Source organism: Typopeltis vanoorti, chromosome 10 (assembly GCF_054136105.1).
Source record: "Typopeltis vanoorti isolate ZY-2024b chromosome 10, IOZ_Tvanoo_1.0, whole genome shotgun sequence".
In the NCBI taxonomy this organism is placed as follows: Eukaryota; Metazoa; Arthropoda; class Arachnida; order Uropygi; family Thelyphonidae; genus Typopeltis; species Typopeltis vanoorti.
Window position 1 is genome coordinate 89,871,894 of NC_143558.1, and position 17,557 is coordinate 89,889,450.

The 17,557-nt window shown below is 35.6% G+C and overlaps 1 protein-coding gene across 3 annotated transcripts in view; it reads left to right on the top strand.

Annotated features, from left to right (window-relative positions):
• The window catches only part of gkt (tyrosyl-DNA phosphodiesterase glaikit), a 380,387-nt gene that overhangs the window by 233,791 nt on the left and 129,039 nt on the right, over positions 1–17,557 (top strand). For all 3 annotated transcript variants that reach the window (XM_090399355.1, XM_090399357.1, XM_090399356.1), the window contains exon 10: positions 1,870–1,948. In XM_090399355.1, coding sequence (XP_090255481.1) covers positions 1,870–1,948 — 79 coding nt within the window. The remainder of the gene's footprint in view (positions 1–1,869; positions 1,949–17,557) is intronic.

A 17,557-nucleotide genomic window follows, 5' to 3' on the forward strand; every position in this document is an offset into this window, starting at 1 on the left:
CAGATAACTAATTAATTTGGAGGAAAATTGTAGATAGGAAGTTATTAATAATGTAAATTTTTCATGTAGTTTATCATATCCTGTACACCCCACGAGGGTAAATGTCAGAAATTTGATGATGTTATTGTATTTTATGTCTGTCCAAAGATGAATGCAGATATAAAATAAACTGTAAATATAAACAGTTATTATTTTGTATTTTTTTAACTAGTTTGGTGGAAACCATAATTTTGCTTGCACCGAATAATGATCTATATCTGTTTCTAGTACTCTCCTAACTTTAACATCTAGGAAGAGGCTTGCTGCTTCTGATTCTCTATAAAGTAGTCTACTATTGATTTTTATCCTCTTGCACACCATGTATATTTTTATATTTATAGAATATATTCATTATATTTAAATGACTATATATTACATGATCAATGAATTATTTTCCATTTTTGTTTGTTGATTCTCCAAGTATGGTGTTATATTTTTATTATATGTTATTCTATTTTATTATAATATGTTATATTATATTTAATTATATATGCTGGCCTGGTTGGCCGAGTGGTTAGTGTATCCGTTCTCCAGCCAAAAGACCTTGGGTTCGAATCCTACTGTTGGCATGGATGGCGGGGGGCAGTAGATGATGGCATTGGTGTTGATCAGTGTTTCTCAAACTTCAGATATCCACGTACCCCTTCTTAAATTTTCATTATTACCAAGTATCCCCCTTATCAAATAATAAAAATATGATTTATTTTTAATAGAACAAAATTTGGAATAGGTTCCTCTTCGTTTCCCATCCATGAAAATTCACATTTCAAGTAATTCATATCATAGTTGGTTCTCTAGAGATGTCAGACGATACACCCTTATCAATTTCATTTGATCCAGATGCAATATCAACGTTTTCTTGTTGCTTACAGCTACTTGTATTTGCTATATTGCTCTCTTTCATGGGTTTTATAAATCCAATCTTTAACCAATGATCCATACTTTGATACATTTGAAAGCTTAAAAAACTTATCTTATTTAATCAAATATAACTCGCACTTTTTTTTCCCAAAATTAAAGCTAAAAAATCGTGGTGCGAGATATATGCAGGGATTTTCGGAAACTAAAGTTTTCAGAAAAAAAAAAAACTGCAAATGGTGTGACTTACCAAGAAGCTCCTACTCGCTATCGCTACTTTAGGCATTGAGAACAGTTTCCTTGTGTGCATTGTCAAAGTCATCTAGCCAAATATCTTCATCTTCTTTCCCATTATTTCAAGCAAAAATTAGCAGTAATTTACAAGACTTGAGATATGTAGAGCAGCTATGAAGAAGTGCATATGATCAGTGTGATATTAACAAAAGATTGCATGAACCAAAGACAAATTAGCATTTCAACAGTTGAGTTGAAATGCTAATTCTCTTCAACCGAATTCTATAATATCTGAAAAACATTCACTATATATTTCTTAGTTTTAACATGTTCACGATGGGGTAGTGTCAAGCAAAACCATATGTTGCACCGGCAACATATGGTTTTGCTTGAGTCTATACAGCCGTTTCTGTTGGAGGGAAGATGTGATTCATTAGTCAGTGCTGTTTTTATCCCAATTGTCTCTAACTGCATATAATATAATGATTCCATGCATTAATGATGCATAGCCAAAAATTTCCACGTACCCCTGAAGACCTTTTATGTACCACACTTTGAGAAACACTGGTGTAGATGATGTGGTTCGCTGTAGGTACCTTCCTTTGATGAGTCTTTGGACTCCTTGAAGGTGTCCCATAATAATAATGTTTGATTTATCTTTCAAATTATGCATAATTTATTCAAGTATAAATTTTACTTATATATTCATGATATAAATTATCATATCTTTATTTTCAGGGTTCATTTTATTGGATCTATTCCTGGTCGTCATGTTGGTAACAAAAAAACAGCTTTCGGTCATTTGAAGTTGCGAAAAGTATGCTACAGTTTTCATATGAAAAGATTTAAATAATTAGTTGCATCCCATATTATTCATATATAGAATATCGAAAAAAAAATGAGTTTATACTTAGAATTATGGATTATGCTCTATGTGTTTGAGAAGACGTAGTCAAATTTAAAGCCTGATCATTCATTCTGGTTATTCAAGCATGAAAGTAGTTAAAATGAAATCAGTGTAAATATGAAAGCAGATGTCATATGCATGAACACAAAACTCTACTTTCTCACAATAATAGTCTGTGACTACTTTGCTGACAGTGAATTCATGGCATCTCAGTATAGCAGACTATAAGTTATACTGTGGTTTCTTAATGCCTCTGCAAAATCTTTGAAGAACCTTTTAAGCATATTGAGTGGCTTTTTTCCTCCCTCACCCTTTACGTTTGACTTGGTAATCATTCCTGATGATGGTCTTTTAATACTTCATTTGTTATATTGTAAAAAGTTGTCTGGTTTGGGAAGAGAGGTGTTAAGGGCTTCTTGAAGTAGAAAGACAGTATAGTACTGCTGCTGCTGTATCATGGTTCTTGGACAGAAGTTTCGAATTATAGACCAGTCTGTATCTAAAGTTGTAATTAAAGTATTTGTGAGTTTGGTTAGGAAGAGAATACCAGATCAGGTTGTTGTGCAGAGGATTCTCTTTTGAGTCAGGCTGGGTAGGTCTTGCTTTAGGAATCTACTTGCATTTTATGATAAGGTGATGAATATGTTGGATAAGGGGAAAGTCATATACATTTAATGAAAGATATTTTATAGATTGCCACATGGAAAATTGTACAAACTGAGGAAGATGGGGAATAAGAGATTGGTTAGATGTATTAGAAATGGTTCAGATCAGTACCATCAATTTGTACATGGGATAGGGCCCAGAAAAGGTAGTGTGGTGCAGGGTTCTGTTCTTGGGGCCCCCTGCTGCTTTTATTGTTTTTTTGCTAATGATATTTCAGGTAGATTAATAATAGATCTTCATCTGTTTTCTGATGATGCAAAGTGCAGGAGGGGAGAGCTATATGAAATGGTGCTGATGTTAATTTCCTTCAGGAAGATTAGCTGAGATAAATGAATAGGGTTGCAGCAACATTAATAAATGTAAGGTGTTGCACTTTAGCACAAAGGTATGAGGCTATGTACTGTCTTGATGGAACTTTATTCAAAAAAGTAACAGAATTCAAGATCTGGGGATGATGGTCAACAGCCTTAAGTTCAGAGTATGCAAGTGCACACAGTGCATTGTGGCTTTGATAAAGAGCATGTTGACAAGTAGGAATAAGGAGATAGCCGAGTATGAAAGAGCAAAAGGAGATTAACAATCAACTTTTGTTTGGGCATTCTATAATAAGAGGAGTGCTTGAGGAGATCATGATGAAATCGTGTCTTTCTGGAGCCAAGATTAAGGTCATTTGTGATGATTTAAATATGTATCAAGGAAAAGTGAAAGAGATTATCTTTTGGTATGGGATAGAGGCCAACAGGATGACATATAGTTAGTTGCTGCTATAGTCCCAGTGTGAGGGGGAGGGGGTATAAGGGAAAATGCAGATGGCATGCTTTGGCAAATTAGCACAATATGTTCAGATCAAGTAATCAACTGTGGAGATGTAGATTGGATAAGGAATGATCATAGGGAGGGAAGAAAATGAAATTTATACAGTGCTAAGAGATAATTATCTAAAACAATATATAATGAAGGAGACACAAAGTTCAAGAGTGTTAGATCTGATCATAGAATCAGAGAACTTAGCAGTAACCACTGTATCCACACTCCCTTTGCTTGCAGAAAGCAATTATGTGGTCTTGACCTAGGAGATTGCCAGACATGCAGAATTTTCTGTTAAGAAGGGGAATTACAAAGCCCATTACTATGACATAGAGGTTGTTTATTCTCAGAAACTAGGGTTTTTTCCCCTCAGAACAGGCAAGCTGGTCCTGTAAACTCGCAGTTCTACAGACATAAAAGACCTACACCCCCCCCCCCCCACCTAGAGGGATGCAGCAGGGGAGAATGGCAAGCCAGCTGTCAATAGGATAAATCAGGTAACAATTCGATGGCTTAATTATGCTATTCATCCATCTGTTCATTCATCCATCAGAATAAGAAATGATTGTGAAGGGAATATAAAGAAAAAAGGTGATCAGCAAGGCTATGAGCAGTACAAGGCATAGGAAAGAAGGGTGACCTGTATGGTAAAGAATGCCAATGTTAATTATGAGAGGATGCTAGCTGTTGAGGCCAAATGAAATCCCAAAGAGTTCTTTCAGTATGTGGCAAGTAAAAAGAAGAATAATTATGGATGATTGACTTTAACAAATGCTGAAGCAAATGAAATAGTTATTCATCCCTTTACTTGCAAAATGTGTACCATCCATGTTGAGATCTTCCAGCGCTTGCTTGCAATTTGTATATCAGTGATATAGGAAATAATTTAAGGAGAAATATGGAGTTGTTTGTTGATGTAGAGATCTTGCAGGATGACTTAAATAGACTGGAATTATAGTCAAAGGCAACTGGCTGCCAGTTTAACATGGCCAAGTATAAGATGATGCACTTTGCGATGAAGAGAACACAAGCTTTGTATTGTATATTGATGGAATTGAACTGTAGAAAATTGATGATCCAGGGGATTTGGTGTTGATTGTTTGGGGGGGGGGGGGGGATTGAATTTTAGAGGATATATTGTAAAGGTGGTCAAAACAGCATATCAGATTGTGTGGTTGTTGAAGAACACACTGACTAACAGGGATAAGGAGATTGCTATTCCTATTTTGAATGCTTTAATTAGCTACATCTGGACTATTGCATGAATATTTGGTTACTTTGCGATGAAGTGGTGGCGGAGTGATCCAGGTGAGTGACAAAGTTTGTGGCATGTCTATGGAATTCTCCCTATGAGAATAGATTAAAAGTCCTTTGCTTCAAAACTAGCCCATAGGTAAAAAAAAAAGAGAGGACATGATAGAAACATATAAGTTATTAAAGAGGTTTTTTGGGATTGACACTGAAGACTTATTTCAGTAATGGCAGAAGGGAGAGAACAAGGAACCACCCCTGGAAATTGTATAAGACTGTTGATTAGCAAGGGTGTTAGGACTAGTTGTTGTGCTTGGAGGGTGGTGAATGAGTGGAATGGGTTGCCAGAGGTGGTTAGTGCTTTGTCAGTGAATGAATTCAAGGAGATGTATGATAGGTATTGTGTGAACAATGTATATTATACTTGCCAAGAAATTATATTCTTGTTTAATCTTTTACCCAAGCATAAGCAGACACTGTTTCTGCCTGAAGTATCTTCACGACTAAACTACTTACATACATGGAGGGCTGTCAACTTCACATTGTTAGCCTCAGTATCCTATAAGGCGAAGCACACTTCCTTTCAGATTTATATATTGTTGTGCATTATGGAAAGAGTGAATTATTTGCACATGGATAATACGTGACTTCTGCATTAATTCAACCTTGGTATCTTTCTGAGTTTAACTGCTACTTCAGTAAAGGTAAATACTGGTCTTGGTAGTGACCCTTTCCTTAATGTATAGCAATATACACATCCAAAAGGGTGTTGCAGTACAGGATACTGAGGCAGTTGATGTGCAGTTAGTGGCCTCTAGTAGCCTAGTCATGAAGATACTTCACATGCAAACTTTGTTTGCTTACACTTGGGTAAAGAATTAAACAAGAATATAATTTGTTGGCTAGTATAATTTACTTTGTAACCACTTGAAAAAAACTTTCTACATTGTGTGAACAATAATAGGAGTGGGTCTCCCACAGTGAAGTTTTTGACTCCGTGGAGATGCCTGAGAAATTATAATAATGTTTAATATTTTATAGCATGATTTCTGGCATGATATTTTATAGCATAATATTAGCTGACTCATGGTACTTATGTGCCATAAGTTTACAACTGTTCACTAAACAAAAGATGATCACCTTTTCCAGCTGACTTTCAGGTTTCTGATTGTTTTTCTACCGCTGTTAACTAAAATACTAAAATATACTTATTGCATTTCTCTGGTATATTCCAGTCATTGTTTTTGTCATTTTCTTTTTTAAGGTAATTGGTCAAACATCCAGAATAATATCTTCAGCTTTTATACTACCTTTATTATTTATTCCTTTTGTGATGTCCTTTTCTCTATTTCTAAGTTTTCTTAGTAGCCTTCAAATTATTTTTCTATTTTCATTATATAGGAAGGCTTCATTTTATGAAGGGATTAGGTTCCCAACTCACTGTTTGTAAAAGGATTGTTCATAAATTCATTTTAAAAGGTAAAATTGTAACATGTTTAAATGAGATTGGTCCTTTAGTATGAATGACTTCCACAAATGACGTTTGCCACCAGCTTCTTTTTTTTATTTAATTAAACAAGGACTTTGCCTTCTCCATGATTACTGCTCGAGTTACAGGAATGTTGTTTTGATTCATAGTCCAGAGCACTAATAAATTTTCCTTTTTTTTTCCCTCTTTTTCTTCACTGCTTGAATATGCTGTTCTTGACACTTTTGCATTAACCATTCCTTCATTTAAAAAATTTTATTGAAATACAATACTTTAATGCTTTACACACATCAGAATGATGCTCACCTAATTTGATAGGTCAGATCACTTTCATTTTTGTTTCAATGGTAAGTGATTTTCTGCTCTCTCTCTTTTTTTGAAGCTAAGGAAGGCATTGAATTAGTTCTATGCTTCTATGGTATTTTTAATTTACTGTTAAAGTTTACTAATATTAGTAAAACTCTCACTTTATTTTAGCAGTCCTTACAACATGGTTCATGGGGGGGGGGGGGGGGGAGATGGCAAAAACGTAAACAGTTTAACAATACCTGCAATGCCATAGAATAAAAAATAAAATACAATTGTGAATGCTACTAACATACTGCATACAAATGCTTTTGTGTTTATCTTTTCTTTGGTCGTTCATGTTTTTGATTATTTAGTGTTGATTTTGAAATGTTCATTAATTTGAATCTTCATAAATAGAGAAAACATAAAATGAGGCTTCCTGTATTTGTCTTTTCTATACTATTATTATTATTATTAACATAATAATAATAATAGTATATTAACATCTCTATAGAATCAGAGACTCATCATGGGCAGGGGTACACAATATTGTACACAATGCTGATTCTTCTGTGCTTTAAACTGATTCAATGTATCTGCCTTCACAACACAAGCAATGCATTTCACCCATAAACCACTCTCCATGCAAAGAACCTTCTCCTCACTCCTCTGCTCGCACATTCCTTATACAGTTTTCAGTGATGACCTCTTGTTCTAATCACTCTCTCCCGTTCTATGAAAAATGTCTTCCATGTAAACCTGACAACAACTCCTGACTAGCTTATATGTCTCAATCATATCCTCCCACCTTCCTCCTATACATGAGGCTTTGCAACTTGCATTCTTTTAATCTGTCCTCGTACTCCACATTCCAAAGACCACTGGTCACCTTTGTGAATCTTCTCCGAACCCTTTCCAACATATCCTCATCACCAAGAAAATCCAGCAACCAATTCTGTGCACAATAGTTCATACGAGGCCTGATCAAGTCCTTATACAATGGCATCATAATCTCTCAATTTCTGCATGTCAGGGTGCTCTGCATCATTGCCATTATCCAATATGATGTCTTCACAACTAGTGCAATGTGACCCCTGAATTTCAGGTCCTTGTCCACCATCACTCCTAGATCTTTCATTTCCTCAACTTCCTTTAAAATTTCTGCAGCAAGTATATACTTTGCATCCCATCATTGCTTATCGAATCTCAAACCTTACACTTTGCAACACTGAACTGACAGTTCCTCTTACTTGCCTATTCATGCAATCTATTCAAGTCCTCTTAAAACCATCATGCAATCTATTCAAGTCCCCTTAAAACCATCATGCAATCTATTCAAGTCCTCTTAAAACCATAACATCTGCTTGACTCTGCATTGCTATCCCCAGTTTTGCATCATGTGTAAACAGCTGCATATCACTAGTTATACCTCTCCCAATATCATTAGCATACAAATTAAACACAATGGTCCCAAAACTGACCCTTGCAGTACACCACTAGTGACCTTCCTCTTTCAGGATACTGCACCCCCATTTACAACATTCTGATACTTATCTGATAGCCAGTCATTGATCCAACTCAGACATCTGCAATCTGATCCCATCTGTTTCAATTTATTTACCAGCTTATTGTGTGGCAATCTATCAAAGCTTTTGCAAAATTCAAGTACACCACTGTATATGCATTTCACCTGTCCAAGTTACCTTTTTTCACCTTGTTATAGTACATAAGTAAGTTAGTGAAACATAGTGAAACATGATCTCCCTTTAGCAAACCCATGCTGATAACCACAGAGAATACTGCTGTTGTCAATGCATTTCTGTATCCTACTTCTCACCAATCTCTCTCTCTCTAGTATCTTCACAACAACTCCAGATATACAGATTGGCCTATAATTTGAAACTACATCCTTATCACTACCTTTATGCAGTGGAACAATTGTAACCTCCTTCCACTCCCTTGGAACCTGTGCCATTGCAAGACTTTTATTAAAAAGGCATGCCAATGCTACTGCCAATTCCCTGGAACATTCTCTTAAGATGCATGGTGATTCATCAAATCCTATCGTGTTATTGACATCAAGATTATTTAATTCCTCAAATACCTCCTGCTAATTCATAATTAAGCTATCCTCTCCTATGTCCTCTACACTTAAGTTGTTCATGATCCCACCCTGATGAAGATGAAACACCCTTATAAATTGATCACTGAATACCTCAACAATGTCTCCTGCAGCAGTTACCATTCTACTATTTTCATCCATTAACATCATCTTACCATGAACATACTTCTTTCTACTTGCCACGTATCTAAAAAACTCTCTAGAGTTTTCTTCACCTGATTTGCTGATTTCTTCTCATACTGCACTTTTGTTTTCCTTACTGAGTCAATCTCCTGGCTTCTTGTTTTATACTCTTCATGTAACTCATTATCACCATTATTCATCTTGCACTTCCTCCAAAGTACCTTATTTTTCCAGATTTCATGTTTAAACTCTCCATTCATCTATTTTACACCTACCTTATTCAGTCTTTTGGTCTTCAGAATACATTCACGCATTGATGCTGTTATGTATTTCTTTTCGGTTCCCATGCAGCATTTATTTCCTTACTGCCCAACTCCTCAGTCCATGTTTAGCTCCAAGCTGCCTTCTAAGCTTGTCGTAATCACCTGCCTTATAATTCCAAATTCTTTACACACAGAAATCTGCATATGGCTAACCACAACCCAGGTGATCACTTCGTCATCTCTTTCACCAACTGGAGGAAAATGCGAAACCTCAACTCTCAATCCTTGCATACCTCCTTCATGTGCTGCCTGAGATAGTTATCTCAAGAACTCAAGAAATTCATGTCCCTTATTCCCAAATGCTATCTATTCATTCCAATCTATACTGCCATAATTAAAATCTCCCGTAATAATTACCCATCCTTTAGTTCACTAATCCAAGTTGTTTACACATTTCTTCATCATCACCCTCCACATTTCTGGGCTTATAGCAACATCCAACTAAATATGTCTTCCTGTCAACCTCCACATTACACCACACTGCATCATAACCATTGCCACTATTTCCCTCTTTCATGTCTACCTTATGTGGACATAATTCCCCTGTCATTATCAGCAGCACCCCCCCTCCCTTCTTGTCCTTTCTATCCTCACGAAAAATACTGTATCCTTCCATTTCTATTCCTGTTAGAATATCATCTTCATTCAATCATGTTTAATTTATACCAATGATTTTGAAGCAAATAAACTCAATCATTGAAACCATTTCATCTCCCTTATTTCAGATATTTTTGTATTTTGTAAACAAATGCAGTAATTCATTTTGAGGTCTATAACCAGTCCTATCCAAGCCACTTGTTGGTTGTGATTTCCCCACAACCAACAAGTGACTGATAAAGGTGATTAGGCACACCTGCCTAATCACCTTTATCACCACTTATCATATATATCTGCTCAGTCTCAACTTCCCCACCCACATTGCAATATAATCCATCTTCACACACACATTCACTGCTACTTTCAACATCCACTTTCCCTATGCCATGTCTCCCTGTATACCCAGGCTCCACCCTCCCCTTTTTTCTGTTCCTCTTGGATCCCTGCTCTCTCTTCATCTCTCACACTACTGTTTCCACTGACAAGCCTTTCTCTCTCTCTCTTCAATACCACTCTCCTGATTTTTTCCCTCATTCCTTTCTTCTGATATCCTGCACCCCACACACACTGTACTTCCATCTAGCAACACTCACTCCAGAGCCATTCAAATGCAACCCATCATGCCCATATAATTTCATTCTTCCCTCAAACATATGCCATACTTTCACAAACTCTACTTCCCCTCTGCTCATTCAGCTTCGCTAGTATACCATTCATGATTTTGGCTCTCCGTCTCAGCTCATCGTCGTACCTCAGCAACACAATGACAACCTTTCTTTCACTCTTCTCAGTAGCTCCCTGATATTTGCCCTCACATCTTCTTTATGTCCAATTAGATCATCTGTTCCCACGATCATGACTAACTCTCTTGCTTGTTTCTTCCTGATGTCTAATACCTTAATTATCCTACTCATTCTCCCTCCTGGATTGCTGACCTTATAGACTCTCTCAGTAACTAGGGCTCTAACTATGGAATCTCCATATACTGCTATCCTAAAATCAGTCGTCACCTCTTTTACTCTTATTTTTCTTTCATTCTATTCTCATGCACACTTTCATTAGTTTCCACTAGACGTCTAACATTACTTCGCATATTCCTCATTTCATTTTTTATTTTCAATACGTTTTATCAGATCTTGCATTCTAACAATTTCGTTGTTTGTCACAACTGCAATCTCACTACCTCTCGTTCTGTGCACCTTATTTCCATTTTCTTATTCATACTTTCTTTCACTCCCTTGTAACTAACTTTTTCTTTTACATTCTTACATTCCCTCAGTTTCTCTAGTTTTCATTTCATTTACGCTTCTTTTCATGTACACCATCTTCTATTTTTTCAGTCAGCTTAGCATTCATTGCAGAACGAATGAAAGAATGAACAAGAGACAAGAGAAAGTATGAATTTGTTGGTCTAATAATTAATTGCCCTTCCAACAAATTCATACTTTCTCTTGTCTCTTGTTCATTCTTTCTCTCCACAAGCACATCTCTTACACTCGGTTATGCATACATATGTATTGCACTCATGACATCGAATCATTATTGAAACATCTACGTCATTAATGCCACTTGATTTTCGTGGTGCCTGCCTAGTCACACCAGTTGACACCTGCATGGTTGAACTTGTGACTGCCATTGTGTTATACTTAAAAAAACCAATTCCAAGTAATAAATTGGTTAGAAATCATGCCAGAAATCATGCAGAGCTAGTTTGTTATCAAAAATAAATAGTATAATCCTAAAATTCGTGAAATATTGCTAATTATTATTCAAAATAGCACTTATCTTTCTGGAACTCCTTCCAACCCTACATAACCTATGGTCCTATATTTTTTTTCAAGTCATTTTTATTACTTTTGCTTAGCTGCTTGTACTCGTTACTCTTGACTTTCTGACATTTTTTTGTATATTCTGTATGACATGCTGACTTACAGTAACTAACTTTTTAAATACTTCCTGATATGTGCTCTTAAAGGTGTATTAGATACCATGATAGTACTACATAATTATGTTTTACATTATTATTATTATTGCCTGTTAGTGCCCTGTCAACATTTTATTTTCTATACTGATCTGCTCTTTGTCAAGTCTCCAGTACCGTTGGATCTTACATTTCAGTCTTCTGAAGCACTGTTAACTATCAATCTACCTAGATCTCAATCTTCTTCTCGATCTTGCACTGAACTTTGTATACTATTTTTTTCTTTTTATAGATCGCTTTTTTAACTTCTGTCTACCATATAGTTCCTATTTTTCTATCTCTGCAGCTTCACTGAATACATCCTTGAGTCAGTCAGCATACTTTTTTTCTTCTACCAATAATATTTAGATATTTTTAATTGCAGTTTACATCCCCAAACTGTTCAACTTTGATTCTTTTTAACATTTTCCAACAAATTTGTCTTCTGGTTGTGATAATCCTTTTTAGCCTCATTATAGCAAATAGCATTATAAGCAGGGGCGGCTCGTGCATAGGCACTGCAGAACTGCAGCACCTCCAATTTTTTTCGATATATAAATATATTTATTAATATTTGCTTGTAATATTTAATTTTATCATCAACAATCCTATACAATTCTCTTATTTTGTATAAAAAATAATAAAAATCCATCTTGTTGCACTTAGGAGGGCGAAGGACTAGCAGCACTGTGTTTACCACAGTGTCATATTGCTACGTGCTCAAGCATATGCACATCATAGTGAGATGCGAGCTATTAGCCTAATGTTGTAGTGTCCATCGCGCAGTTCCACTGTTGTTTATATGCAGTTTGCGCCAGTAGTAGAGTGTTCGTAGTGCTTATCGTGTTTACTCCGTCTTACTTATTTTATTTACTTATTTAACAAGGATAAATTAGCTAATTTTAAGAATAAATTGCCTACAGAAGAAATAAAATTAACACCACTGAAGCATATCCCATGATCAATAAAGAAAAACTTGAAACTGAACTTCGAGTATTCTACAGTAGACCTGACATGCATGATTATTATAAATTAATTGACTTGTTAAAATTTATAACAGAAAATAATTTAGATTGTGTTCTTAGTGAAATTACTGTATCGATAAAAATTCTCTTGACTATTCCTATGACTACATCAGAACCTGAACGCTGTTTTTCAACATTAAAGAGAATAAAAACATTTCTGAGGAGCACTATGAATCAGGATAGGTTAAAATGCACTTGCGATGATTTCAGTGGAGAAAAAATTCTTCAACAGTCACACAAACATCAAGGAAAAAGTTATTGACCTTTTTGCTCGAAACAAAACAAGAAGAATGGATTTTATTTTTAAGTAATTTTGAATTATACCAAACTATATAATTTTATCAATAATAAACAATATTTTTTCACATTTAATTTTTTTTTAAATTTTTACCATAATTTTGATATTTTATCCAAACACGTGTACACTGTACTTACAGTGTGTATGTATATTTCGAAAGTTGAAGCACCCCCACGATTTCAAGCCATGAGCCGCCACTGATTATAAGAGACTTTGTTCTCTATCATAAAGTACCACTAAATTCACCAGAAGCATTATGCTGTTCTAAAGAAAAGTCACGATAGCAAACTGTCTTATAATAATAAACTATTCTGTGACCTTATACTTATCGTAGGAGGCTTACACCAACCATGATTTACACAGTGCCTATTATATTATTACATGACACCTCGAAGGAGTCCAAAGGCTCATCGAGGGAAGGCATCTACTCTACAACTCCCTTTCTCCACCTTAATTTACCAACTACAGTGAACTCCAGCTAGCATCATCATCATCATCATAATCTACACCAGCACTATCTATTGCCCAACACCACCACTAGTATTTTTGTCTGTAAATTGCATGTATTCGCAAGGCTGATTTGTATGTGGGATGAAAAACCCGAGTTTATGGGAGAAAAAGCCCTGCTACATCCATATGAAATCGGCTGACTCGCCTTCCAATTATATCTTTTCTTAAGATTTTAACAGCCAGCTAAGAGTTGTCTTGTATCGTGTTTTTCATATTGAATATTAGTATACTAGTCCTGTGCTTCTTACTGACAAGGGACTAGAAACTTCTTCTTCCTTTCTAGTAATAGGCCTAGTGGCCTGTTGTGGTCTCTTCCCATCTTTTCAAAGGATATCCTTTATTCCTTCTTGCTTGAGGTCGATATTTACGTACCTCTCTTTGGGAGTCTTCCTTCACGCATTCTTTCTGTAGGTTGTCTCCATATCACTAAAGATTGATGTAGTCTATAACAGATATCACTCCAAGTTCCTTTAAGATATCACTATTTCTTTTGAAGTCTAGTCTGTTATGTCCAGCTGTTTTGCACATGAATCTCATTTCAGAGCTTATCAGTCTTTTTCTATCTGCTTGAGTTATGGTTGAGGCTTCTGAACCATATATTGGAATAGGTCTTGCTATTGAGTTATGGATTCTTATTCTTGTTTTCTTGCTTATTATATTTGGATTCAATACCTAATTGATAGTTTAGATATTCCTATATAATCGGTTATTTTATGTTGCATCTCTTTCTCTCTTTAATGAGATAAGTGATAGCTTAGATATTCGAATGTATTAACCTGTTCTATGATATCATCGTTGATGCAAATTTTGCTTCTAATTGAGTCTCGGCCTTAAAATGCCATGACTTTGGTTTTGGAAGTGGAGATCTCTATATTGCTATGTTTTTGCTATTTAATTTAATGAAAAGGTTGCTTGCTGTAGTGAATCTTCGTTATCTTCAATTAGAACCTGATCATCGGCGAATAAAATTGTATCAGTGTTGGTGTAATCATTTATATGAATGCCAAAACTGGTTGTTTCCCTCCAGTCTCTTATAATATTATTAATATAGATATTAAAGAGGAGTGGCGATAGACTACATCCTTGTTGGACATCTGCATTTATGTTCTGTACTACAGATTTTTGTGCAGCTATCTTTATTTTAATTGGTTAGGAATGTTGTCATCTCTTAAAATTTCTAGTAGCTTATTACAATTGACTTTATCAAAAGCCTTTTTTTATAATAGATGAATAATATATGCATCTCTAAATTCAGTTCTCTTCTTTTTCTATCAGGAGCTTGAGAGTGAAAAAAGGCATCAGTGCAGGATCTACCTTTACAGAAACCATTTTGTTCCTCTCCAAAAACATTTCCATAATATTTAGTTAATTTAGTCTTTAAGAGACTTGAATATATTTTATATCCAGTGTTTAAAAGACTAATGCCTCTATAGTTTTGACATTCATTAATATTGCCTTTTTTGAAGATGGGGATGATCATCACATTTTGCCAGTTATCTGGTGTAATTGGCCATTTAGGATCTTGTTCATGAATTCTAGTAATTTGTATCTGAAGTTGTCTTCAGAGAATTTGAAAAGTTCCATTTTGATACCATCTTATTCTGGGTTTCTATGGTTCTTGCATTGTTTAAGTGTTGATTCTAAATCTTCAAGGGTAAAGGAGTCTTATATGTATTATTTCTGGGAAAATTCCTATAGTACTCCTCTTAAAAACTATCATTTTTACGGCTATTTTGCCTGCTTTCATTTAGGAGTGCTCCTTTTTGGCTTTCTACTCAAAAATTCTTAGGGCATTATTGATGTATTATACAGACAAACGTGCAGAACAGAGGAAGAAATTTCGGACATACCTTGCTTGGATGTTGTTGGCTGTCTTCTCTCCACGACGTGCATACTTCTGCTGTTAGGCTGTTAAAGGAAGAGGGTTCTTTGGAAAAAGTGGGGGGGGGGTTGAGGCAACGTGGGAGAATTAATATGAAAAAACCCAGGTTTTTTTATATAATATATAGATAATATTATTATTAAGGGTGGGTGGAGCACTTTTTTGGAGGGAAAAAGGGGGCTGAAAATAGAATGTTTTTTTTTTTGAGGAAGGGGAAGGGTTTATCAGAAAAGGCATCAGGGGAGGGGTTTAACCAGGTGCGAGCCATTTCAACCATTCATCATCTTTGGAACACATGGGGGAAGTGGATGCTATGTCATGTCTGCTTGGTGTTTCTGCCTTTGGAGTGCTTGTGTTATTGCCTATTGGTTGGGGTCGTGACCTAATTTTTATGTTATGGAGCGTCCAAATTCTCGGAGATTATGTCGGGTCGATGGACGTTGATTGAGTTTTCGTCACATTTTATGGCTATCATTTCCGATATTCTAAGCATTGTTTCATTGTCTTGTCTGTCTATTATTATGGCCTTGTCGATTTGAGGGGTATGTTTCTGTTCAAGAACGTGAGCTGCTATTTCTGTTTTCCCCTGTACCTTGTATTCTATTTTTCTGTTTGTTGTTGCATTTTTTAGTGTTTAAATGTTCTGGAATAGGGATGTACAGTCACAGAGGTGGTCTTGCCCATAAAGACCTGATGGTAGAATCTGTGTAGGTGACATCACAGTCTTTTTGGCAAGGACCTTGTCAAATTTTTCTTAAATTTCGTTGCAATTCTGCATCTTAACTCATTATCCCTTCCTGACAAATAACAGAAGTCATCCATGCATTGTTGTTGGCATAATACAGAACTGGCAAACTGTCCATTCTAAGCCCTTTAAAGCATCAAGGCTTGGCACTTTTTCCAGTAATCAACAGCTTTCATCTGTCACTTTCCAACATTTTACAGCAGCACAACATGGTAACATGAAGAATGGCTTTATTTTTTTTTTTTTAATAACTTGACAGTGCTGCAAGTTTATAGCTCAAGAAACTGTCTAGTGTGGTATAATAAAATTTGGACTAAATTTCTGCAGCAATTTGGGTAGTTTGGTTGATTTCCACTGTTCAGTGCTCGCAATATCAGCGCTTATTCTTAAATAAAATTTAAGAGGTCACTGTGTGCCTTAAATTTTATTTCATGTCTGGTTTTTAATTGCGATAAGCAACATCTGTAGCTTTAAAGCTCACATAGCCCAGCTTTCTAGCTAACTCTTTCAATTAGGTTTTTAATATTTGCTTATTAACATGCATGCCTCGTCCAGTTACAATAGAGAATCATTGATTGAGAGCCTCCTAAATGTCTAAATCCTTGCCTTCTTGCTTCCATTTTTGAGATTTTCACTGTTGTCCTGCTGTCCTAACAAATGTGCAGTTATAGATTTTGGAACACCAGTTATCTCTGCCAGCTGACGATGACTGGTGTTAGACAGTTGGCTTTTTAATTTGTTGAGTAAGGCAATTTTCTCTGCTAATGCTAGATCTTTCCTTGGCATCTTGACAGGGGCCTTATAAAAACAAAAAAAAATTAATTCGCTACACTGTTTGTTACGTTTTTTACTAAAAAGTTAACACACACCTATTTTAATCAAAAGTACACTACCTAGCAGTCAACACTGTAAGTAGAATCATTATGCTGTCAAAATACGTGTATCCTCTCTACTCTGTATCCTAGCGCTGACTGACAGCAACACACTCTATGTAACTCGCTACACGTACGCCATCTACAGCCACTGTCCTCATAAAGCGGTAAGATGGCCCAAATAACCGAAGCAATTTTGGGTTATATTCTCAGTTTGTTTCCATTCTTCAATATTTGTTCCAAATAAATGGCTGCCCTGATTAACCGAAATCTACTGTATATATATAATATCATTTACAACTAAGGACAAGACTTTCCCAAGTCTTGTCCTTATTTTTTGGTAGGGAAATTCATAGTTGTTACAGTTAGAGTTCAGGTGATGTAGAAGTGCTTCCACTCTCTCTTTCTCTCTCTATATATATCCAAATAGGTTTGAAACAGCATCTGTGTAAAAGGTTGGTCCTAGATCAACCTCTTGCATAGGTGTTTCTTTTACACAAAACAGCATTTCTTGTAAATGTTTATTTTTCAAGAAACAATGTCGATGCCATACTGAGCTAG